At 31.5% G+C, this 24,703-nt stretch overlaps 5 protein-coding genes across 9 annotated transcripts; 3 read left to right on the forward strand and 2 right to left on the reverse strand.

Annotated features, from left to right (window-relative positions):
- Positions 1–577: 577 nt before the first annotated feature.
- On the forward strand, positions 578–6,096 carry LOC123708564 (TAF5-like RNA polymerase II p300/CBP-associated factor-associated factor 65 kDa subunit 5L). Its single transcript, XM_045659336.1, has 12 exons — positions 578–729; positions 819–973; positions 1,104–1,478; positions 1,724–1,871; positions 2,196–2,265; positions 2,385–2,520; positions 3,957–4,136; positions 4,316–4,468; positions 4,762–4,909; positions 5,031–5,199; positions 5,486–5,717; positions 5,961–6,096. The coding sequence occupies exons 1-12, from the start codon at positions 661–663 to the stop codon at positions 6,070–6,072; spliced, it is 1,947 nt and encodes a 648-aa protein (XP_045515292.1). The 5' UTR covers positions 578–660; the 3' UTR covers positions 6,073–6,096.
- Positions 6,095–8,017, reverse strand: LOC123708565 (DNA polymerase delta subunit 3). The gene has a single exon (XM_045659337.1). The coding sequence runs from the start codon at positions 7,868–7,870 to the stop codon at positions 6,554–6,556; it is 1,317 nt and encodes a 438-aa protein (XP_045515293.1). The 5' UTR covers positions 7,871–8,017; the 3' UTR covers positions 6,095–6,553.
- Positions 8,018–9,114: 1,097 nt separating this feature from the next.
- LOC123708666 (LIM and senescent cell antigen-like-containing domain protein 1) lies at positions 9,115–14,161 on the forward strand. 3 transcript variants are annotated; one of them, XM_045659485.1, is made up of 9 exons: positions 9,115–9,338; positions 9,438–9,503; positions 9,962–10,075; positions 10,232–10,344; positions 10,526–10,718; positions 11,250–11,391; positions 11,730–11,846; positions 12,457–12,598; positions 12,957–14,161. In XM_045659485.1, exons 2-9 carry the CDS (start codon positions 9,496–9,498, stop codon positions 13,148–13,150), a joined length of 1,023 nt encoding a protein of 340 aa, XP_045515441.1. In that variant the 5' UTR covers positions 9,115–9,338; positions 9,438–9,495; the 3' UTR covers positions 13,151–14,161. The 3 variants fall into 3 exon arrangements, with proteins under 3 accessions (XP_045515441.1, XP_045515443.1, XP_045515442.1); XM_045659487.1 differs by lacking the exon at positions 9,438–9,503; XM_045659486.1 differs by lacking the exon at positions 9,115–9,338 and having other exon boundaries at positions 9,370–9,503.
- Positions 14,162–15,002: 841 nt separating this feature from the next.
- On the reverse strand, positions 15,003–17,914 carry LOC123708171 (ATPase H(+)-transporting accessory protein 2). 2 transcript variants are annotated; one of them, XM_045658711.1, is made up of 8 exons: positions 17,798–17,913; positions 17,587–17,717; positions 17,408–17,506; positions 17,189–17,332; positions 16,820–16,963; positions 16,540–16,669; positions 16,098–16,243; positions 15,003–15,337 (listed from the first exon to the last, which is right to left on the reverse strand). In XM_045658711.1, exons 1-8 carry the CDS (start codon positions 17,835–17,837, stop codon positions 15,164–15,166), a joined length of 1,008 nt encoding a protein of 335 aa, XP_045514667.1. In that variant the 5' UTR covers positions 17,838–17,913; the 3' UTR covers positions 15,003–15,163. The 2 variants fall into 2 exon arrangements, with proteins under 2 accessions (XP_045514667.1, XP_045514668.1); XM_045658712.1 differs by lacking the exon at positions 15,003–15,337 and adding an exon at positions 15,717–15,875 and having other exon boundaries at positions 17,798–17,914.
- A 254-nt stretch (positions 17,915–18,168) lies between these two features.
- Positions 18,169–20,397, forward strand: LOC123708172 (protein N-lysine methyltransferase METTL21D-like). 2 transcript variants are annotated; one of them, XM_045658714.1, is made up of 4 exons: positions 18,169–18,221; positions 18,450–18,837; positions 18,927–19,122; positions 19,198–20,397. In XM_045658714.1, exons 2-4 carry the CDS (start codon positions 18,584–18,586, stop codon positions 19,426–19,428), a joined length of 681 nt encoding a protein of 226 aa, XP_045514670.1. In that variant the 5' UTR covers positions 18,169–18,221; positions 18,450–18,583; the 3' UTR covers positions 19,429–20,397. The 2 variants fall into 2 exon arrangements, with proteins under 2 accessions (XP_045514670.1, XP_045514669.1); XM_045658713.1 differs by having other exon boundaries at positions 18,185–18,837.
- The last annotated feature ends 4,306 nt before the right edge of the window (positions 20,398–24,703 follow it).

Below are 24,703 nucleotides of genomic sequence, written 5' to 3' on the forward strand. Positions count from 1 at the left end.
AGATCAATATCTATAGACATATTATTTTATTATAATAATTGCTATCTATTGAATTTATTAGAATAAAAAGTTGTATGTAAAAAATCCTTTTTTTACTATTTTTTTTCAAAGGAACTTCAGATTTTTGTTTAATAGCACTGTACAAAATAAGTTGTTAAGTGAAAATCTCAAAATCGTTTTGCTGTTTCTTTTCTAACATCCGATTCATTTACAAATGTGCAAAATTTACTTTTTTGCGTTGTGATATCAACATTTTAACAAGATAGACTTACTGTGCTGTATTGACGCTTTTGTGTTGTACTTTGCCAAAACACGGTAGGGAAAGGAAATGTAAAATGCTCAAAATGCGGCATAATATCACAAGATTTTTAATAAAAAAATTCCCCATGTACTTGTTTCATTTCTCTACATGAAAATTGAAATTATTCCTTAAAATTCTGTACTTGCATACCATTTTAAATTCTCGCGCCATACGATAGTACCGATGGCATTAACTGGAGCGTTGGTGTAAGCATTTTTTACTATGAAGCTGTTCTTCTTCGCTAGAAGTAATAGTGTTCTGTGATCATGTGTCAGACTTCAGAGCTTTAAACAAATGTGTTATTTATCAAACTAAGTTTATTAATATTTTTGTTTAATAATATTTACTCCTATAATTCAATGAAACGAAATAGAAACGATGCCGTTAAAGCCGTTGTTACTTCCTACTTAGAACGTAGAAATTATCCAGTGAGTAATTATTTTATCTTAAATACTGTTATGCTTTATTTAAAGCTTTAGGCAAAACTAATTTATGAGTTCGTAATGTTTTGTTTTAGGATATTGATATATTTAATACCAACAATTCTATAAGCCAAAGTGCAGAGGAAATGGCGGTAGCTACTATTGTACAGTGTGAATCCAGTCGTGCTAATTCTGTATTGTTTTCTTGTATTAATAATGACCCAGGCCAGTATGATATTCAATATACAAGGTAAGTTCCTGTAACTGATATATATATATATATATATTCAACTATCATTATAATTCTATAAGAACGAAATGAAATCTTTGAAACACTCACTGTTCCTTTAGGTTAACTTTTAAATTCACTTATTTTACAGGCTATTTAATTTTATAAAAGAACTTAAAATAGAGCAAGTAAGAAGTGAACTACTGGGCTTATTAACACCACTTCTTTGTCACTTGTACTTGGAAATGTTAAGAGGTGGTCATAGTGGACCTGCGCAAATGTTTTTGAAGCGACATTCAGCATCACTTCCTCAGAAAGATTTATCTTACCACCAACCAATTGATGGTAACCTACCATCAGCTCTCTATAGGCCCAACAGCTTAGAACAGCTATTTAATTCTATACAAAATGGTACTATTGATAATGAAACACCTGAGAAAGATTACATGAATCAACTGCTTGATGACATTGGGTCAGTTTATAGTCTTCAGGAGATAGAAACAAGGCCAACTATTGCAGCATTTAGGTAAGCTTGTATAAAAATCTTTTGGGCATGCTGATAATAACTTTTGAAAACCTATGACAGCTTGTGTTTAAAGTTGCATTTTTCTTAAAAGATTACTATGATTTAGTCTCATTTAAATACCACAAATTTTCTAGTCTTTTTGTTCCTTTAAAGAATAATAATATCACTAAACCCTCATTGTCCATATTTTATTTAAGTTTATTTTGAATTTCTGATGTGATAATAGGAAAAAATCTGATTTTCAGGTCTTGTAAATTTGACATTTGTTTGTCCCAAGATTCCTTGAACATGCTTAAGGCATATTTAGCAAAACATGGTCATGTTTTAATGATACAGGTATTGCAGACTTGGTTTCACATAGATGTTAATGGAGAAAATTGTAAAAGTAATACTGTAAGTATATATTACTAAGATGGTTTTATTTTTTAAGCTGTACTCTCTGTGTGAATGACTTCATGGAAATACACTACAAATAATATTTTGAGATAAATAATCATATTTGTAGCATGCAGTTTTATTTTATATAGATTTAACTATTAGCTGAACTTAATTTTAAAACACTCAAAATACATCTACATTCATTGCATTTGATTATTTAGATATTACACAAGTGAAGTCTGAAGTGTATACTTTTTATTGTAGCACAGATTATATTTATATTCCTAGTGCTACTTGATAAAAATACCCTGTATCCATAATGAGTGCATTATTTTTAAGGAGGATGAAGAAGAAGAGGATTCAAAGGATAAAATCAAAATTGAACTCAATATAAATGAAAATATAAGTGGTAAGTAAATATCATATTATCAGTTTAACATTTTACTTTTATTTAAATATCCAATACCGTAGAGAATATTAAATGAATATTGTTCTAAGAAAATAAAATTCCTTATAAAATATTTTTAGATGTGTTTTCTAAATGTAACGGACATTCTGAATATGCAGTCGATAAAGAACTAAGGGATCTTCAAGATGCAATAAAGGGAGTAAGGGAATCTCTGGCGCCATTAAAATTGTATAAAATAGCAGCCCCTGATACTGAGTAAGTGTTTAATGTGAATTTATATTATACATGCATAATTTGTTATATATACCCATGTATGGAAGAATTCACATTTTAATGATCATTGAAACAAACACCACTTAATTGTTATTTTAATGTTTGACCATATTATTGTTTAATCTTGATTAAACAAAGATTATCTTTAAAATTATGTACTCTAAAGACTTATTAGTCTATAATAACATGTAAATCTAGTTATTTTAATACTCATAAGCTTAAGAAGTGGACTATCACCCTAATATCTAGGTATCTAGAGGGCCACCAGCTGATTAGCGATTATCAGTAGGGCTTTCGTCGTGGTCGTTCGTCTGGTGACCTAGTATACCCTACACATAGATGGGCAGAGGCAATTGAGTCCAGGGGGGGGGGCTAGCGGTTCGTAGCGAAAGCCTTCGATCGGGTGTGGCACAAAGCACTGCTCTCGATGCTTCCAGCCTACGGGCTTCCCGAGAAATTATGCGACTGGATCTCCAGCTTTCTCGCTGATCGGAGCATCAATGTCGTCGTCGACGGAGCATATTCCGACCTTAACCCCGTGAATGCTGGGGTCCCACAAGGCTGTGTTCTATCCCCGACCCTGTTTCTTCTGCATATCAATGATATGTTGCAACTTAGCAACATTCATTGGTAGACTAAACCTAGTCCAATTTAACACCAAGAAGACACAAGTTTGCGCGTTTTCCGCGAAAAAACCACCCTTTGTCGCTACTCCTCTTTTCGAAAACACTCTTCTTGAAGCCACAGCCTGCATCGGAATATTTGGCGTTGACATATCGAACGACGTTCAGTTTCACGGTCATTTGGAGGGAAAGGCTAAATTATCCTCCAAAATGCTTGGTGTGCTCAACAAGGCGAGACGGTACTTCACTCCGGGCCACCGCTTGCAACTCTATAAAGCGCAAATACGGCCCCACATGGAATACTGTTCTCACCTCTGGGCGGAGGCACCCCAGTACCAGCTCCCTCCACTTGACCGTATCCAACGAAGAGTGGTTCGAATCGTCGATGACCAATCCCGCTCCAAGCGGCTCGATCCTTTGGCGTTGCGTAGAGATGTGGGGTCGCTCTGCATCTTCTACCGCATTTACCATGGAGAGTGTTAAGAGGAGTTGTTCGGATTGATACCTGCAGCTGAATTTAATCATCGGACGTCGAGGCAGAATACAAAATTCCACCCGTATCACCTCGACTTCCGACGTTCCACGACTGAGCGTTTTTAAAAGGCCGGCAACGCACTCGCGAGCCCTCTGGCATTGAGAATGGCCCATGGAGGGCGGCGGTATCACTTAACATCAGGTGAGCCACCTGCCCATTTGCTCCCTATTTTATAAATAAAAAATACTAAAAATAATAAAATGTGTTTAATTAAAACAATGAAGATAATTATTGGTAAATTTTTATTTTGTCTTTTACAGATTAATATGTGCAAAAACTGACCAATACTGTAATGTTTTATGCGGAGGATTTAGTAACTCAGAAATAAGACTGTGGGACCTCGGTCAGAATAATATTAATCGACGCATTAATAGAAATATATCAGAAATAGAGTTAGCATGTAGCGTTCCACCAGATCCAGAAATAAATGATAATACAAGGTATTTCTATTACTATAAGCCAGAAAATTTATTATTAAAAAATATATTGGATGTTCCCTCTGTTTGATATTTTCCACTCTTAATCCTTGAATGCCAAACTTTAACAAGTTTGATTGATGCAAATCCATCTCTAAAATATTTATTTAAATAATATTAATAAGTTGTATTTTGTTTTCTAGGCAAATAGGTACAGGCATTCCCTTACGAGGTCATTCGGGCCCTGTACAAGCAGTCAGCATTTTGTCCAGAGAGGAATTAGTTCTTTCCGCCTCACATGACAGTACAATGAGGGCATGGCGAATATCAGACTATTCTTGTGCATCTGTTTATAGGTATATTGACTTTGGTTGGTCCCGCTTATTAATGCAATTTCGGTACCATTCCAGTATTGGATTCTTGAATTTGATTTCTTATTTATACAACTCATTTTGTATGTGCAATCACAATCGAAGGAATCCTGGTAGGTTCCTTGCATTTGAGTTAGTTTGTTTCAATATATATATAATATATTATTAAATAAACTTAATATGTTTTATGTCTATGTTAATGTCACATGTTCACACAATGTTGAGCTTAAAAAATATAATAATTTTTCACAAATAAAATTAAACCAATTCTATTTCAGGGGTCATAATTATCCAATATGGTGTTTGGATGTATCAAAAAATGGATTATTCATAGTAACTGGGTCACACGACAGGACAGCTAAGTTGTGGTCACTTGATAGAACATTCCCTGTGAGAATATTTGTTGGACACATGTCTGACGTCACGGTAAGAAATAGTCTATTCTAATTGTAGATTTATAGTAAATAATTAACCATGTTTGCATTAAAGTACACTGGAATTTAAATTTATATAACGGAAAATAATTTTATTAAGATAATATTTGTAGTGCGTAAAATTCCACCCCAACGAGGCGTACGTAGCAACGGGAAGTGCGGACCGATCCGTGCGTCTCTGGGCAGTATGCGACGCAAGACTAGTACGCGTACTTTGCTCGCACCGCGGGGCCGTAAGAGCGCTTGCCTTTTCGCCAAGTGGGACGCATCTCGCCTCTGCAGGTAAATACAAAAAGTAAAATAAGACGGGTAACGATTTAAAAATACGTCGCCTCATTTGTAAATACTGATTATGTAGGTATCTCGGGGGACAATGAGTCCAATATATTCAAATTCTAATGTTATAAGGAATTTCTTGTTATTATGGCATTCAAAATTGCAGTATGTTTAGCCTTATCTCTATTTGAACCCAATCTATAAATATTGGTATCCATACTATCATAACCCATCACAACAAATCCACCAAAACATTTAATAAACATCTAAGTTGCATATATATTTTGTTTAGGCGATGACAAGAAAATAAAAGTATGGGATTTGGCCGCATGCACATGTGTACATGAATACAGGGGCCATTATGGAAAAGTGACATCCATTGATTGGTCTGCAGTAGGAAAACCAACTTTAACAAACCGAGTATCTTCAGACCTAAGCGAAATGACCACAGATAACTCTATCCTATGTTCAGCTGGAATGGATGGTATTGTGAAAGTTGTTTGGGATAGTCAATTGAAAAACAAGTAAGTTAAAAAAACATCATATCTTATTTTGGTTTATTCCAGGTATTTGGCTCAAAGGTTCTATATCTGGTGAATTTGGTTAAAAGGTTGCCTATTGTGAAAAGTCAGTTACATGCAAATTGTAAATGCATAATAAATTGTTAGTGCATGGTCTTAGATTATCCCTAATAAAAATGTGTGTTTTTAAGATGCTGTTCTCAAATATTCTCATTAATTTCAGCACCTCATATCTTTTTTTTTCAGTCAATTATCTAGTCCAGACAATTCAACATCAACTTACAATACTAAATGTAATTATTTAGTAGATATTCAGGTACATCCTGATTGGATGGTTGCTATAGGTACTAAGAAATGAATGACATAAAGATACATTTCTATATTAATTTGTTTTATTTATATACAGTAACAATGGTTTCAATATGATTACTTCTAACCTTTCATATAAGGACTTTTATCTTAGAATGATTTATCAATTTACTTGGGTTTAAAAGTTCTAAATACTAGGACTTAAAGCGATAGCTTTGTGTTTCCTTAATACAATGCTGCCTGATTAAATGGTGTTAACAAAATTTTATTACTTCCCACATTACAAGATTGCGATGGATTTTTTTTTAGATATCCTTATATATAAACATGTTTTTCATACAGATACACTTAAGTTTCTGAAAAACATTTTGACAAATAAATATTTAAGGCATTTGAAAGATATAAAATCTTTTTTTTACAAATTAAGCCTATTCCCTAAGCCCTAATAGTTGCAGTCTGTAATTTAAGGTACTTTTAACAAATGTGAATTGTAACAAATATAATTCCATGATTAATTTTAAATAACAATTTCACTTTTTTTTGAAAAAATTCATTAATGTAGCTTGTTTTCCCTTCTGAGGCGGGGAAACTTTTTTCTTCTTTGGTGAATTCTTCACTTCCTTGGGTTTTGTTTTTGGAGAAATTTGTAATTTCTCTTCTTTAATTTCTTTTTTAACCGACACCTCTTTGTCCACACTTTCAGAATCAGAACAGCTTTCATAAACCTCTTCTCTTTTAGTAATTATGTAACCATCATCACTCATATATGTTTTATCTACAACCTTTCTCTTCTTTCTAGGATTCACAATTCCTGTTGTTATTTTTAAATTATTTGCAACTGGAGTTGGTGGAATTTCTTCATCAGATTCAGGAGCAATTTCTTTCTTTTCCTCAGCAACAAAAGGATCATTCTCTTCTTCACTATCACTGTCAGAAACATGCAACACTCTTTTACGTTTTTTATCTACTTTTGAATGTTTTTTAATATTACTTAATATTTTATTATCATTCATTATATTTTCATTTCTTGCTTCATTTTTAACTTCTGTCTCTTGTTGATTATCAATATCCATTATATCATTTAAGGCATCCTGTTCAGTTTTTGAAACGTCTACTACTTTTTTGCTAGTTTCCTTTAAATCTACTGTAATCTTATTTTCTTTTTTATTGTTAATTCCATTTTGTTTATTGAAAAAGCCCGCAATTCCCTTGTGAGTACTAGGTTTGATATTTGGTTTGAAATTCTTTTTAGGGGACATAATTTCATTTTTGATTTCCAAATCAGGTTCAGATTTAAAGGTTTTACCATTGATTTCCTGTACATTCTTCAAAGGTTTTAATTTATCTTCTTGTTTAGCCTTTTTTGGGTGTGAAACTACCTGATTTACAATTTTTTTCTGACTGCTACTTTTAAGAATACCAATTTCTACATCAGATCTCTTGATACTGGCATGACTTTTAATAATGCCTGGACATAAGTTAAAATCATCATATTTTGTTAGAGTCACCAATGCTGCCGAATTTTCCTTTGGCATTCCTTTGCAAATACTATATACATGAATAAAGTAGACAACTTTAAACGTTTTCTTATATTCTTCCAACTTATCTTCAGAGCAAACTGCTACTTTGACTTTATTTTCGTCAATTAAACCAGATATCAAAAAGTTTATGTTAAGTTCTAGTTTAGGATTCTCTTCACGAATAGATTTAATGAAACTATGCATCAATAGTTTACTATTGTTAATGTGTAAACAAAGATCTTTCGCCAATGTTAAATAAGTAACCAATTTTCCTTCATCTAAGATCATATCCTTTAGAAGGTTTATATGTGTATCATCCATCTCCATTATGCAGAATGCTGGCACTTCCTACTTGATGAAAACAATTTAAATAAACACCAATAGATGCTATGCATACAACCGCAATATGTATGTTAACTTAAAAAAAATGTTTGACTTGAAATTTCAAAATTTCACTTCAATATTAACATTGACACAGATTAAAGGAGTTTTCCCGCTAGAATGTAACAATTTGTAATATTGTCTATGGGTCTAACGCAGAATATGCACCCAAGAGGAGACATAAGAAATATAAATTTAAAAAAATAATTAGTTATGTAAAATAAATATATCTAAGCTAACATTCGTCAAGTTACATATATAGTTAACAATTAGAAACGCAAACCAAGAATTAGCAATCATCACACACTTGCAGCGAAAATGAGCCCTTTGGTTTTTCCCACACTCATAAATTGTGATACATATAACATTCACGTTTCCGATAATGTCAGATAACGCGACCTTTAAAAACCCTTAAATAAGCCACGTTAGTTTTTTGTTAGCGTCGCAACCCCAGTACCCCTAATTTTATGTTAGTTATACGCACATACTTTAAAGGATTGAAGCCCATTGAGACCCAGATTTAAACAAATAGTTTCATTTAACATATATTTGAACATACGTACAATAACAACAACAAAAATTCTTTTAGTGCCTCTCCATAACTGTTAGTCTCTTGAAGTCTGTGTTGTCCTGTGCCAGATGCAGCAACTCTTCCGCAGTTGCAATACCCGTCCACTCCCTAACGTTGCGAAGCTTTAATTTATTCCTTCTACTAACACTCCGTTTACACTGTATTTTACCCATTACAAATAAATTTAGAGAGTTGGTAGCGGTCATGGCGTAACACGTGACCCAGGTACGCAATTTTTCGTTCTTTAATGTTCTGCATAATTTCTAACTCGTTTCAGAACCTTTTCATTAGAGACCTTCTGGATCCAATTTATACGAACGCGACGTTCATGCGACGACACACGACCACAAAACTTAACTCTTTACAAGCTTCTTTTTATATTAAAGTTGCATAATTCTTATTTGCATTGCTTGTTTATAGATTGTGGCGTTTTTTGATAGTTTCTTTTTATTTAATAGGAATGTTTTTTATGAAAAAATGTGTTTGATATAGTCGGCAATGACGTAGTCACATATATTATTAAATCTAATTTTAGAGATGATTTCCGATGGCTTCTTAGGACAACCAATATATTTGACATGGATTCGACAATTAAGGATTCATAGATTATAACTGACAGTTGACTGTAATATTTGACTATAAGAATAAAGTTTGAAGTAGATTCTAATTAAATCCTTGTTATTTTTTGGAAAACATATTAAGCTTTTCATTTCGTATTGATGTTAAATTTTACTAATATATGTCCGTACTTGTGTTCGACATATAAGATAATACTTAAATATTTATGATAAATATTTAACATTGTAAATTATACGTTGCCCTATCATTTGGACTGGTTTTGTCGTAAGTACTTGTACCTACTGAAATCTATTTTTGTTTGTATTACCTAATTTGTAGTTGTGTGATTGAGAAGGATTATATTGTAAATTTTCTTTTTGGCAGATAGATAAAGAACTTCAGCAATTAGTTTTATTTGATACCTTTCTTATTTTTGATCAAAATGCCTGGGTAAGCAACATATGTATGTGGGAGTGGTCCCACATTCATTTACTCATTTAACCACCATAACAAGCAATAGTTTAACCTCTGTTTAATTTATACATTATTCATATATGTATTTAATTCATTACTATGTATATCATCTATTTCAAGTTACACTAATATAGTTCCTTATGAAATAAAGATTAGATGTTTCTCCTCCATCAATGACCTTCACATGGAAATTCATCCCAATTCCGTCATAGCTTAATTAACTTTTTATGTTTAATAAAGTTTTGTAAAAATTAATAAACTGCAAATATGTATGGTAATTTAAAAAAAATATATAATACATTTGAGATTTTAACTAATTTGTTGTCTTAAATGGATTGGAATTTGGTTGATGACTCATATTTCATGTTATTGGCATATTTTCCTGTATAATATATTTTGTGATGTGAATTAATCAAGTAGTAATTTGTTTTTAGAATAGGAAAAATGTCTCTTGATAACATGTTTTGCACAAGATGTGGTGACGGGTTTGAGACTAATGAAAAAATTGTCAATTCCAATGGTGAACTGTGGCATACAAACTGTTTTGTGTAAGTATTTAAGAAAAGGGTTCAGTGGCAACATGTTTAAGAAAAAAAATTTCTAATAAAAATCCTGAAAATTTTATTACATTATTGATTTACATACTTTGGAATTATATAATGTTATATAGAGATTAAATAATTATAATTTAAATTATTTTGTAGGTGTGCCCAATGTTTTCGCGTTTTTCCTGATGGAGTATATTATGATTTTGAAGGCCGTAAGTACTGTGAACGAGACTTTCAAGTGTTATTTGCACCATGCTGTGGCAAATGTCGTAAGTTTCATTAAAATATGTAACAGTTAATGCCTACAATGAAATATTTTTTTTATAATAGTAGTTATACCAATTTTGTGTATTTTTGTTACAAATGATCTCTTATAATAAATAATGCTAAAATGCTACTAGAAACAAAAAACAATATTATCAAACAAGTTATTTAAATGATATATTTTAGGTGAATTTGTTATCGGTCGTGTGATAAAAGCTATGAATGCTAACTGGCATCCTGCATGTTTCCGCTGTGAGGAATGTAACATGGAGTTGGCTGATGCTGGCTTTATCAAGAACGCTGGTCGAGCTCTTTGCCATGGTTGTAACACACGTATAAAAGCTGATGGATTACAAAATTATATGTGCCATAAATGCCAGTAAGTTTTTTTTTAAATAATGTTTTAAAATAACAATGATCTTAAGGAAAATATATATAAAATGTTTGGCTTAATTTTAAATTAAATGAGTAGATTATTTCTAACCTGATGTGAGAATCTAATACATAATCATATCTCTGAAGTAAGAATAGTATAAAGTCCCAATGATAAACCATTTGTACCCGCTTAATGTGCATGAGATGTTACAAATTTTCAAATCAATACAGACTTGTCAGACAAATTGAATACAAAGAAAATTATATTTACACTACTGAATTATTTATCTTATAGCGTTTTTTTCATCAACACGAGCTTGAGATCGTGAAAATTGGATCACGGCCATGGACTTTTCTTTCTATGGGCGCTACCTATTTATGCTATGAAACAAATATTGTAAGGAAACCTTCTGCTTTAGGCCCAAATAGCTGACAGCGTCCTTGCTTATTTAAAAATATGTATCAGAAACCTGAGTCCGAGATTGTAGCACCATTACTGTTTTTATTTATTTATCATTAAAATTATTATTTCTAGTGGTGTGATAGATGGTGAACCTCTGCGTTACCGCGGCGAAGTGTATCATGGTTATCACTTCACTTGCGCTACTTGTGGAGTGGAGCTGGATCATACAGCGCGCGAGGTCAAGAACCGGCCTGGGTACGCCGCAAATGATGTGGTAAGAACTATTCAGCCCTAACTTCTGGGATTATGAATCCATAAATGCTAGATTTGGTTGTGTTCCATAAATAAGCTATGGCCACCTCATTTGTGGCTCAAAATCATTTTTCGATTTTAAAAATATAATTGCGAATGTGATTATATATAATAAACTTTTTGACCGCTGTCGAATTCATAACTGGCGGCGGAAACGCTAAGTTGCCATCAATATCGCCTTAATCGCTAGCAAAAGGTTTTGCTTTGATTTTGCCTACATGGTCTTTAGATTGTAGGAAAAGCAATTATGAGAGAAAAACCGTCAGTCCACAGCCGGTAATTCTTAAATAAATTCCTCAGAACAATCTATTTTGCCTACGTTGTCACGACAAAATGGGCATCCCGATTTGTGGCGCATGTCGTCGACCCATAGAAGAGAGGATTGTCACCGCTTTGGGCAAACATTGGCATGTTGAGGTAAGTCGAGAAAAATATATTTCTATTACATGTACTACTATGAAAATTTTATGTTGTGTAAATATGTATACTTATAAAATAATTAATTAATTTAAAGTCTCTCTAACATTTTATAAATTTAAAATTGTATTTGCGTACAGAACTGTTATAAATATAAAAAGATTTCGTTGTATTTCCTATATTATTGTTTTTATACCCATTATTGGTAGAATTCTTAAAATTCTCTTTTTATTGAATTGCATACAACAATCCCCAAGAGTCATTAAAGTAGCTTAAGCAATCTCATTTGAAAAATAGTTATTTTTTATTTTTTTAAATACTAATGAGGTGTTTATCCTGAAAAGCCATACCACAGAAAGTATGCAATTATTTAAAACTAATTAAGGCTTCTTTGATTCTATTTATTTATATAGAAACTTATCTGTGTCTTAAATAGCTATCGAACTTGGTCATTCCAATAAAAAAAAGTGAAAGAATTCAACGTTTCAAAAACTTTTACTTTAATTCTTTCTTAATTTATCTTCCTTGATACTTGTACACTATTGTTGTCACATTAGTTAGAATTCCTTTAGTCTTTATTTAATTTTGCCTTAATATATGCTATGATTAGCACTTCGTGTGCGCCAAATGCGAGAAGCCATTCCACGGACATCGTCATTACGAGAAGAAAGGCCTGGCCTACTGCGAACAGCATTACCACCAGCTGTTTGGAAATCTCTGCTACGTCTGCAACCAGGTCATCGCTGGAGACGGTTTGTGGCTTTTGATAAAAGTTATGAATTTACTTTAAGCAGTCAATTAAGACATAATGATACAATATAAGTATAAATTTATACAACATAAGAACCCGAATTTTTTAAAGGTGTCTTTGATAATTATATAAGAAACTAAAAAATGGGTTTGAACGATTGAAGTGATTAGCCAAACATCATTAAAACAGTCACGCTTATGGCCCAGAAACCTATTCCCGACGAAACAATATTGGTTTCGAGTTGTTAGGACAAGAAAGCTGCTCACAAGATCGGCAAATTACTTAGCCAAGTTTACAACGGTGATCCGTTACCTCTAAATAGACGACTCTAAGTGACTGTAACTATACCTTTTTTTCAGTATTCACTGCGCTAAACAAAGCATGGTGCGTACACCATTTCTCATGTTCCGTATGTGACACGGCCTTAAGCACGCGCAGCAAGTTCTACGAATATGACGAGCGTCCGGCCTGTCGCCGATGCTACGAACGATTTCCAGCCGAATTGAGGCGACGATTGCGACGCGCACACCATTACACACTGCGCCGGAACTAAGACAAAACACAGACAGATCACAAACATACCCGCTTTAAACAGAAACTATGCAACAAGCGTGTCACGTGACCAATTTCATACAAATTCGATTGAAGATAGTCAGGCCTGTCGCAAAGTATTTTTGTCTAATAATTTTTACAAATATCCCACTCTCATCTGATTTATTTTTGAAATATTGTCGACTTATATACATTTATGCGTAAGTAACGTAGAAAGATTTTTGTGAGTCGTGCACATTTACTTGAGAAATTCAAAACAAACATGCCTTGTGCACACAAAATCACTGAAAGTCGACCTTGAATCTAGTTAGATACTCACTAATCTGGCTAATTGGTTACGTATATTGTTCCAAGATTTTGCGTACCCCTTCTTACTTAATAAAATTTTAATATTTTTGGTTACAGTTAAAATTTTATAACGCGGCTTAAATACTATGTGCATGTCTACCATGTCTTAAACTCAGCTATTGGTTATTGAAAATATAATACAAAAGTGCCTTAATGACTGTTATGTTTTTAACTGTGCTAATGATTATTTAGTGCTATAGTTTGCTAAACTGAAATTGAATTTTATAAAAATATGATTTTGTGTTCTTGGTGTATGTATAATCACCAATTTATTTACATAACTTTACGTTTCGAGTGCTTTTAAGAAACCAGCTAACAGATTGTCACATCAAGTTCACTGTTCACATAACTATTTGATTTTGGACTATGATTAGTTGTTTTTTTTATTAATTTATTACATGACCTAGGATACGTGTCCTTTAGTCAGCTATAAGAACTTTTCGAAAAAAGTGCTAAGAGTATCCCATCCCTTTCCAGTATGACTTATATTCGCATTCATATTCATTAAAAAAGTTTTATTTAAATCTTAAAATGACTTTAAATGTAAGCAGTGTTTAATAAACATCTTTATATAAAACTGAGAATAAGAATAAAATTAGGCTTCTATGTTTAATTTTTACATATACAAATTTACTAATAAATAATGTTTAAGACTGGTAAATCTCACCAGAGTATAATATAATAATTTATACTAAATAATTAATTGTGTAACTTCTTAGTTAAGTTTTATTATTTAATTTAATTGAAAAAATAAAAAAAAAATAATACAATTAATATTACAATTAAATGTGCCTATTTACATGCGTAAGATATAATTGGTAGTATATTTTTTATTTTGTATAAGATTTAATAAAGCTAACATTGACTTTTTTTTTACTTCTGCTTCATACCTCAGATGTAAAGAGAGACCTTGTCAGTGGCGTAACTATACCATCTGGGGCATCCATGCGCTAGCTTTTCGGTGAAGGAAACCTGCATACATTTACAATGAAATAAAAATAATAATTTTTTGAGCTCGCGGACTCTTGGGCAATCTTGGCCCTCTTTGGTCGGGAACCCGTGGATTTTGTTAGCCCTGCCACCCTATTGTTACGCCTTCTATACAATATATCCTGATCACAAGATACTAAAAAATTCAGTAAGCAGATCAAAGTTTAAAACTAACAAGATTATAACCCGATAAGTACGGTCAATTGGCTTGATTATTATATCAATGGTTAAAGCGATAGCCCTCTACGACTCTCGATAGGCATTATATATATGGTATTAGCTGGACTCTGCTTCTGACTATATACATAGGTCTTCCCCATGTTGATAGAAAATGTTACAGCCGAGAGACGTGTTGTGGGTAAGCATCGACTTCTTAAACAAATCGAATCTTTAAAGACTTCCATGATATTTAAGACAAAGAAATGTATTCTTAAAAAGGGAAGTCATTTCAATATTTATATAATTCTTAGCTCTTAAACAACTTTACTTTCTGTAAATATAAATAAAACACTCAATGAACATAAATTTATTTTAATTATAACACTATTTTATACAATAAGTTAACTATACTTCACAAATTAATAACATCTTGCACAAATTGGAACAGGACTTTGAAAATTGAAATAAAATTTGCGCTACTATGCACAGGGGACTCTCGTCACAATAATACTTTAATTTAATTATCTTTCTTCATCCTAGTGCTGGTCATACGGTATATAATGGAGTCCCTTCCTGGATCCATGTCCATAATGGCGTACACAATAGCGATGAGAGTGAAAGCAAACACTACTCCAAACCACAAAATGATGTTGAATATAGCTGCGTAATCTGCTGTGTAGTTGTCATCAGCCTGTCATCAAAATATCTTCGTAAATTAAAATGTTCTCAATTAGCTAACCCCTTATTCTTAAAAAAATAATCCTCTACAATTGCACTCTTTTAAATAAAGTGCTCTTTCGTCTCTTTCAGCCAAATTGTGTTTATGTTATGATCAAAAGAGACAGATGAGACTTACATTAAAATGGTGCAATTAGAATGAATTAGTTTTAATGGCTAAGGGGCAAGTGTCTCTATAACATCATAATGAAAATTACTTATCAATTAAAAATATACTAACTAGATTTAAAAGTACCAATAGATATTTAATAATCTAAATAGTGTTTCAAAACCATTATTACATGATTGAAGTGAAGTTGACTGACATTAAATGATTTTGTTATTAGAACTAATATATAAATCTATCGTCAGTTTGAGACAACATTAGGCATTAATATCAATCTACAATAAACTATAATTTTATAAGTACTAATATTAATAGGATTTGTCAGGCTCACATTTATACCATTACCACTTGGAGTGCTACTAGTGGTAGAAGGCGGGTCTTCCACCTGTCCATTTATACATAATATATAACAAATTAAGTTCTTTTAAGAAATTTTCAACATACCATAATTATTTTATGAGTTATTTTAGTTCAAATTTTTTAGATGATTAGAATTATTAGTTCAAAGTATCATTATTACTTGAAAATTGTTATAATAAACATACAACACATATTCTTAAACAAAGTATTTCATGTTCAGATTTAATAAATTATTATTAATACATACAGGATTCATCTCACTGACGGGATCATCATTGGGTGCTTCACGGACAGCACGGCGTGTATGAGCGATGTCTGTAGTGACAGCTGTCACTAGAACTTTTCCATCGTAGGCCTTCACAAAAGCAATGCTCAGAGCCTGAATTGCTTCACCTAAATAAATGAATGACAACATAAATGTTTCAACTAGTTACTAATATTTATAGTAGACTGGGAAAAGCATAAAAATTATTCATCCATTATGGGTCAGAGTAAGTTAATTATTCTATTTATTGTAAGTTTTTGAGAAGTAGAAGCCCCCATTTCTTGCTATCCTATTTTTATTGGCTTTAGATTTTTATCTTGTTGTACTAGGGGTTTTTGGGTTTTTCATTTAAATCTAATACTGGTGCAACACAACTACTATGTAACTGTTCTTAAAAGTTATGTTAAAAACACAAATAATTCACCTAAGAGTTTTTTAGCTTCCTTGGTTTGCAAAGAGTTGGGTCCATGAAGGTCTGATAAAGCATGGAGTGACGTAAATCTAAAATTGTAGCAGTCTACAATATTATCAGCAGATATAACACCAGAGTTAATCTAAAAATTTACATAAAATACATTAACCATACAGTAAATACATTTTTTAAATTGATGTCATCAGCCAAGTTTGCATTTCACAATATTGTCTAGTTCATGCATTAAACATGCTTATTTTACAGTATATTATATAATAATGTGTTAATTTACCTTATTAGTAATAGCCTTTAATGTCTCCAACTCAAAGAGAAACTGGTAATCCTCTTCATAGCTATCATATTTCAAATGTTGCAGTAACTGTTTGCCAACTTTTGGGGGTGCAATGTCACCAAAAACTTTGGAGTAAGCAATCAACTGCAAACCAAACATTCTCATATATTCTCTAAATAATTTTAAATGTGATTATTAAAAATATTTATTCAATAACTATAATATGTATTTAAAAGTAGTTTAAATTAACATAAAAATCTTTAATATGACTTTGGTGCCAATACAAGGCATAATACAGATTGTTTTTTAAACATGTGGTCTGCCTATTGAAATTTAGTTCAATAGGAAAAATAAATTCTTATTACTTACATCATCAGGTTCAGACAGTCTAATATTTACTAGTTTGTTTCCACCATTAGTGAAATGTTGCTTAATCCTGTGTGCAACTGCATCAAATGTGTCAGGTTCGTACTCATCCACAGTAAGGGGATATGTCTTAGCCTTTAGCCCTGCCTATAACAAATATCAAATTAAGGATGAAATACTTTTTTATTGATAAAGTTTTTAATTCTTGCTCTGCAAACCTACAGCATTTCCAAGAGAAGAAACGCCATCAACATATACTTCAACTACAGCCTCAGGGGTATCAAAAGGATCTACAACTGATAGGCCATTCCACTCGGAATTCTGAAACAAATTAAAAAATATAATAATATCATAACTATAACCACGATACGTTGTTTCTTCCACATTATACTTTAATATACCTCTTCTACGGAAAGTCCAAGAGAAGCCGAAAATACTTCTTTGAGTAGGCTTTCTAATGTCTTTGAAGATCCAGAAAACCTCAAGGATCTGGGGCTGTGTAACACACTAAATTCTCCTCCAGCGTGGATACCTAAACATATTAAGTTATTATATGTATGTAAAAGAAAATAAAAATTGCACAGGAAACGTAAATTTTCAAATTAAACTTACCAATTACGCTTAAAACTAGAGTTATCCAAAACAGAGCCATTGTTGAAATCGCTACACCCCCGAGATCACACAATATGACTGATTGTCATATGATTTCGATGTTACCATACTAAAATTTCGTTCGGAAATCTAATTTATTATCATATATATATTTCTGAATTGTTGCTCGCATTTTGGTCATGTAATCTTTATATCTTTAACCTTTATCATTAACAAATTTATATTAAGCCTACGGGTTATTCATTAAATACTAAGTAAAGTGAAGGTTTTAAAAATTATACTCAAGATTAATTAATTGTTGAACCGATATTACGTCATGAATATAAGTATTGATTCATGATATTCTAGTACTATTCATTAGTGTTGTGCATTGCCGTTAAACGCAGTATGGTCGATGATCGATTTATCTTTGCGATAAAATTATGTACGCTAGCTTCAAATATCGACCGCATTCATCAATTTTTCTAATAAAATCGTGTTTTGTATTTTGTTACATTATTATATCAGACAAAGTTATGCATTAATCAACCTACAAAACAAAACTAACAAAATATACCATTATATTTATGGAACTGTTAATGACTCGAACTCACTGTTCGATTTTTGAACTTACGAGTACATCAAGTAGTAACTATTCGGTGTTTGTTCACAGGTGGTGATTGTTGACCTTTATTTTTAATGGGAAACAAGATTTTTAAGCAGGAGTAAACAAAGCCAGTTATTTCCAGTGAACTGTAGTTTCATAACTAGGAATTAAATTTTTATGGTGCAAATAACACATTATAAATGTCGCATAGATCAAGTTTTCAACTTAACGATTTATTTCCCAGGGAAATAGATATCGAAGTGTGTTTAAAAACTCTTCGAATATATCAAAAATTGGAAGGTGATGTGAACTGTGTAGTTTGGGATGCGTCCTTAGTTCTAGCTAAATATCTTGAAACAATGTGTTTTCATAAACCTGATTTTCTTAGCGGTGTTAGGGTTCTTGAATTAGGCTCTGGGCTTGGTGTTGTGGGCCTGACAGCAGCTACTTTAGGGTAAATAAACCATCTATATGACATAAAAAGTAATAGTATATATTTTTACTAACAATATATTAAATTTCTTTAACTAATATTTGTTTTAGGGCCCAAGTCACACTAACAGACTTACCTGAAGCTCTTCCTTTGCTAAGATTAAATATTGCTGAAAATAAATCAAAGATTGCTAGCATGGGTGGATATTCAATTGCCGAGTCACTTGTGTGGGGCGATAAAAATTCAGATATCCACAAACAGGATTTCGATATGATTTTGCTAGCAGACTGTATTTATTATGAGGATGTAATTTGCTTTTTAAATATTTATTATAAAACATTTTTCAAATAAATTGGAACTAATAGTTATTTATTTTTACAGGCTGTTGATACCTTAATTGAAACTCTGAAAAGTTTGAATGACACTATTAATAAAAAACCAACCATATATTTAACCCAAGAATTAAGGGATTCAGAAATTCAGAAAAAACTATGGAAATCCTTTTATGAAAAATTAACAGAATATTTCTATATTGAAAAAGTACCTGAAGAGGAGCAACATATTAATTATAGAAGTTCTGATATAGTTTTATTAAAAATAACCAAAAAATGATATTTATATAGTTATGATAATTGGTGATGGACTGAATGAATTTATGTTGACCGAATTAAGTAAGACCTATGGCTCTCTGTTACAATACATAATTTATAAAATGTAATTACAATTTGTTGAAACAGCTCTATATTATTTATGCATTGTTACACATAATTGGAATTTAGACATTTACCAAATTTAATCTATGAAAGTAGTCAATAAAAATTATAATTAAAATTTTAAGTGTATAATTAAAATAAAAGCATGAAGAAATAAAACGATGTTTAAACTATGAAACAGCCAGTTATATGTTTTTTCTGTAACCTGTATTTAAGAAAAATAATCATGTAAAACACACCAGAAATAGCTATAAATCTGTTTCATATAGTCAATAACCAATAAAGAACTACTACTTAATATACATATAAGTTTGGCCTTAATATGCTCATAGTTAACATTATTATTAATAATTATTAAAATGTTAATATTAGTTTCACACATAGTTTTTTCATCAAAAGTTCTTATATTTATTAACAAAAAATAACAGAATTGAAAAAAATAGTTAATAAACCTAATAAATAATAAATCATTATCTGTGTCATAAACATTGTATTTATTCTGCTATACAATTTGTACGAGTCATTCTACACGCTAAATATCGATTCTGAATCTTATCCTCAGAGATAATGTCATTCGTGATTTTTCGTGAAAGCCACGGGATAAATTAAAACCAAAAAAAAAGTATTACTCACACTTGATACGTTTGTTTTACGAGTGAGTACGTTTTTACGTACTCAGACTAGTCAACGCAAAAAGCCAGAATTAGGCGCGAAAAGCGCAGCTCTATAATCGGATGACACATAGTAGGGGAGCCTAGGATGCTAAATGAGGATTTATTCGAGCGTCATAGAGACCGATTGAGTTGCGAAGCTTAGATAATAAGAAAAAAAGTTATATAATGAATACGTTTTCATGTGTGGCTGCTACAGATTTTCAAAAATGTAAATGAAACTGTGCCATGGACATTCTCGAGCGCGTCAGATAATGATAGCATCCATATCCTACGTTTTTTTAATAATGTATGTTAATCTTGGAGGTGGTCGTATGAAAGGCTTGAATTTGAGAAAAATAAATTTAATCGTGCGCATTACATTTTCAAAGGGGATGTTAAGTGAACGTAAAAAAAGCTATGATCTAATAATCTGACTGAATCGCAAATTCGTGGCCATTTTTTAGAATTTGCCAAAAAATATTAAAAATGTTGTAATACTCAAGCGCGATGAAATCAAGATTAAAATATATATGGCTCATTTTTATGTTCTAGACGTGCTATCTTATAATTTGACGATTATCTGGAGGGGTTCGCCTAATCTGATGATATTTTTTTTATCTTTGAACTTAATTTATTGAAAAGCTTTGGAAATAGTATGCAAATAAAAAGTGGATGTTGTTCATGTAGAATACTTGTGTATTATAAAACAATTTAAAAAATACTTTAAGAAATCATTTTGTATAATTAATAGATTAATTAATCGATCAATTAACTATCATTTTCTACATGATATATATATCCCATTTAATGAAGATTCTATCAAAACTTCAAGATTATCGTATATTGTTAGGGATTTTCGGAGAACCGGTTTAGTTTCAAGATATTCTAAAATATATTTTTTTCTAATGTTTCAAATGTTAATTTTATTGATCTTTGCAAAGTAGTTTCACCACAAAATACAGTCTTTATGTTAATATTACTTATAGTTAATATTTTTAAACTTTAACTCATATAAGTTATATTTAAATAACAAAATACGCCAAAACGTTAGACAAATATTAAAAATAATATCATGCCACGAACGATATGTGTGATCAGCTGTGATGATAGCAACAGAAACCAGTGTGGGGACGGAGTTAGTAACTAGAGAAAAATCTGACGCGCTCGAGAATTCCTTATAATTAATTTTGTTTCACTAATCTGATCTGTCGGACCTTATAAATGGGGCTCATATTTGGTAGAGGTACTTAACAGGGTACAAGGTATCCTCCGGCCACGTAGTAAATCTCGAAATCCCCGCTTGGGCTCCCCTATTCCAAGTGTTTTGGTTGCCTTCTAAGTAATAAAAATGATATAAACAAATGACACCTGTCACGGGCAATGGCTATGAGCTTTATTTGGTTATAAACAAGCGAGCTCTTAAAGTCAATATGAGGTAAGTAGGTATATTAGGCACCTGGTTTTGTAGGATATTTAAAACAAAATAATTTTGTTAATATGTAAAGAATATTTTATATTAAATATAACATACTAATAATTAAACGTTAAAATCTCTTATGTATGTATCATTATATCAGCTGAACGGCACATGGTCGTGTAATATCTTCTTAATTAAAGTTTTATTATAAGTAAATTGACTAGCTTTAGTTGAAGCCTTTCCCTTCCATTATTCCTTGTGCACAGTATTTTGGAAACTGTACCACAGAAAGCAAGAAATCGGTGAGACCCTGAAATAAAGACAACTCTTAAATAACTCTAGTAGGTTTATTTAGTTATGCAAATAATATAGAACCAATTACAATTTACCTACCCATATAAAAAACTTTGGCGCTACAACCCTCAAATGTCTGTATTTTTTATATTAATCATTATTTATCTTAAACGGCAAGTTAATCAGCCTTATGTGCCTGACACGGTCTTACTTCGAAAGTTTACTTCGAAGTTACAACTATAGAGAGAAAAGTCTATTGGTCGCACGCTCAACACTGCTCTTACCTACCAAAAATAGTGTCTTCTAATTTCTATCATCAGTTCAAGTAAAAATCGTATCGGGAATTCTCATTATATTTCTACAATTTGTTTTTTGCATGCTGTCTGTTAGCCGTAAATGTTGCACATTCTAGATATTTTTTAGTTAATTAACCGTAATTAAACAACCTAATTATTAATTATAATATAAATAAATATAATAATATGTTAAAATGTACCTTATTAATGAATAAATAATATTACAGTAGCCGGAATATTAGTTTGAATTGTCCTTGAATAAGGAAAAAGTTGCTTACCGACAATGCGTCTATGCAGACCGTGAAAGGAAGTACTAAAATGTATATTCCTGCTGCAATACCAGCAATCCAGAATCCTATAAATATTAGGATAATCAGCCAAATGATCGAAAATAGTATGTTCCCCATTTTCTGTAAACAAAATATAATACTTTATAATATTATAACAAAGTATGTAGATATTCGATGTAATCAGCGTACTAGATTTTATAGGTTTACGGCGTCATTAATAGGACAGTGGACTCTGACCAAAAACTACAAACGCCATTAATAACATTTCAATTCCTAAAACACCTGTATTCAAAGTTCTATTAATTTTCAAGGTACGTATTATTATTCACGATAAAATAAATACCTAGTATTGAAGCGATTGCTAATTTAATGCTTGTATGATGTTTAAAGGTGTAGGAGTGGAAGGTACAGAATTAACACTTTTATATGTACAATGAGGTCGCTTACTGTTAAGGCCCCGCTAAAATAAAGTAGGTTTATAGATTTCTACTGCGATGTAGACATTTGTGTATAGAAGTGCGTGACATCGTTTTAAAATGTAACGTTTCTAAACACAGCTTGTCTATTAATTCAACAATTTATCAAGCTATTTTTGACATAATTTGTCATCTGCATATTAATTAAGATCACAATACTAATAAACGACAAGAGAAGGAGGTTCGCTCACTTCGAGACCTCTTTTAATTATCAAAATGTTTTAAAAATATTAATTAGCTAACCGGTTTTCTATATAGATAGTTTTATCTGTACCCAAAACGGAATAAAACTAATGTCACATATAAACAACGGCTTCCGCCGCATTTGTCTACAAGGCTGTTCACGGTAAACTTAAAAACTGCACGGATAATCATGCGTTTATCACCAATAGAGTGCAAGACTGCAATACAATAGTTAACAGGAAGATTAGGTATATAATTTGTCAATGTTTAGATACAATAAGTTAAGACAAAAATAGTGGAAATAATGTGAATCTCGTACATTTTTGCTTACTATGTTATGCTATAGTATATTATGTTCCTACCTTAATTACTATTATATTAATCTTAAGGAATTATTTTTTTAGAAACTCCCAGGTCATTCTGGACATATAATAGTGTTAATCAACTCTTAAGACAAAATGCCTTTTACAAATATTATCTGTCGTAAACTAAAGTACCTACGAGTCTGATGTATTTAATCCATTTGCCTACTATGTAAACCAGTTATTGTTGCGTCAGTTGGCATATCAAATCATAATGTATTAATTAATTATTATATAAAAGACTAGAAAGAAGAACATAGTTGTTTACATGTTCTTTATATCACCTGAAACGTATGTGGAAATGTTTTAGGCAATCTGAAATAAGATTTATTGTTTGAAAACAGCGCAATATAAATTGACCCAATACCACTATTATAAATATTCGAATTAATTGATTACATCTTTAGGTAAACATTAATCAACCGAAAAAATGTTTTTTTATTTTATTTTAAATATATGTCGAAAAAAAAAATTACCACGAATTACCATATCTATTCGTAGTAGGTAAGCCTAATCGAAAGATAATGGTCCAATGGAATTCAGGAAATTGCCCAAAAATATAAACCGTCGAGGCATGTTTTCTAGATAAACATATTGAATTATTATATGTAAGTGAGTCTTTAATTGGAACGTTTATTTTATGACTTCATTGTTATCGAGATATGCTATCTCTAAAAATGTGGTGAGGTTAAATTCTACCTATACATCTATTGTAAAGTGTACTGTTTACCTATGGTCCAAATAAACTTGGTATTTTTTTATTTATTTAACTAAATGGTCGTCGTTAATGAATAATACTAGAATAAAACATTAATTAATAAGAACTAAATATAAATGTACCATTATCCAAATTTTATTAGTGCGAATCACTGTTTTACCGTATGACATCACGTTTACCTAAGATGGAATTTTGTTACTTAACTATAAACACAAACAGACAACAGCGAAGAGTGGTAAGAATAATTTTAAATTATTAGGTCAGCTACGTACGCCATTGTTTACAGATTTTAATATATACTTAGATTTTATTACAAAAGTTCACTCTTACCGAATTAAAGATTACGTCGTCACACGATGAAAATAATACACTAAACTATTGCAAGCGCGTGCGTCGCGTTGCCCTTAGCTCTGAGTTATGTAGGTAACTACTAACGAGCAAAGTGAATAGCGTGATGCATGGGTAGCTACGTACCTTATTTACTA

The sequence above is a fragment of the Pieris brassicae genome, chromosome 4 (genome assembly GCF_905147105.1).
Source record: "Pieris brassicae chromosome 4, ilPieBrab1.1, whole genome shotgun sequence".
NCBI lineage: Eukaryota > Metazoa > Arthropoda > Insecta > Lepidoptera > Pieridae > Pieris > Pieris brassicae.

Bases quoted from the DNA above. Each gene is read 5' to 3' on its own strand.
- LOC123708564 (XM_045659336.1), top strand. From the start codon at position 661: ATGAAACGAAATAGAAACGATGCCGTTAAAGCCGTTGTTACTTCCTAC. The intron at 2,521-3,956 runs GTAAGTGTTTAA...TGTCTTTTACAG, and splicing joins ATAGCAGCCCCTGATACTGA to ATTAATATGTGCAAAAACTG. The intron at 4,469-4,761 runs GTATATTGACTT...ATTCTATTTCAG, and splicing joins TCTTGTGCATCTGTTTATAG to GGGTCATAATTATCCAATAT.
- LOC123708565 (XM_045659337.1), bottom strand. From the start codon at position 7,870: ATGGAGATGGATGATACACATATAAACCTTCTAAAGGATATGATCTTA.
- LOC123708666 (XM_045659485.1), top strand. The intron at 10,076-10,231 runs GTAAGTATTTAA...ATTATTTTGTAG, and splicing joins TGGCATACAAACTGTTTTGT to GTGTGCCCAATGTTTTCGCG. The intron at 12,599-12,956 runs GTTTGTGGCTTT...CCTTTTTTTCAG, and splicing joins CCAGGTCATCGCTGGAGACG to TATTCACTGCGCTAAACAAA.
- LOC123708171 (XM_045658711.1), bottom strand. From the start codon at position 17,837: ATGGCTCTGTTTTGGATAACTCTAGTTTTAAGCGTAATTG. The intron at 17,507-17,586 runs GTATATTAAAGT...AATTTGTTTCAG, and splicing joins TTGGACTTTCCGTAGAAGAG to AATTCCGAGTGGAATGGCCT. The intron at 15,338-16,097 runs GTATGTATTAAT...TTTTGATGACAG, and splicing joins CCGTCAGTGAGATGAATCCT to GCTGATGACAACTACACAGC.
- LOC123708172 (XM_045658714.1), top strand. From the start codon at position 18,584: ATGTCGCATAGATCAAGTTTTCAACTTAACGATTTATTTCCCAGGGAA. The intron at 18,838-18,926 runs GTAAATAAACCA...TATTTGTTTTAG, and splicing joins CTGACAGCAGCTACTTTAGG to GGCCCAAGTCACACTAACAG. The intron at 19,123-19,197 runs GTAATTTGCTTT...TTATTTTTACAG, and splicing joins ACTGTATTTATTATGAGGAT to GCTGTTGATACCTTAATTGA.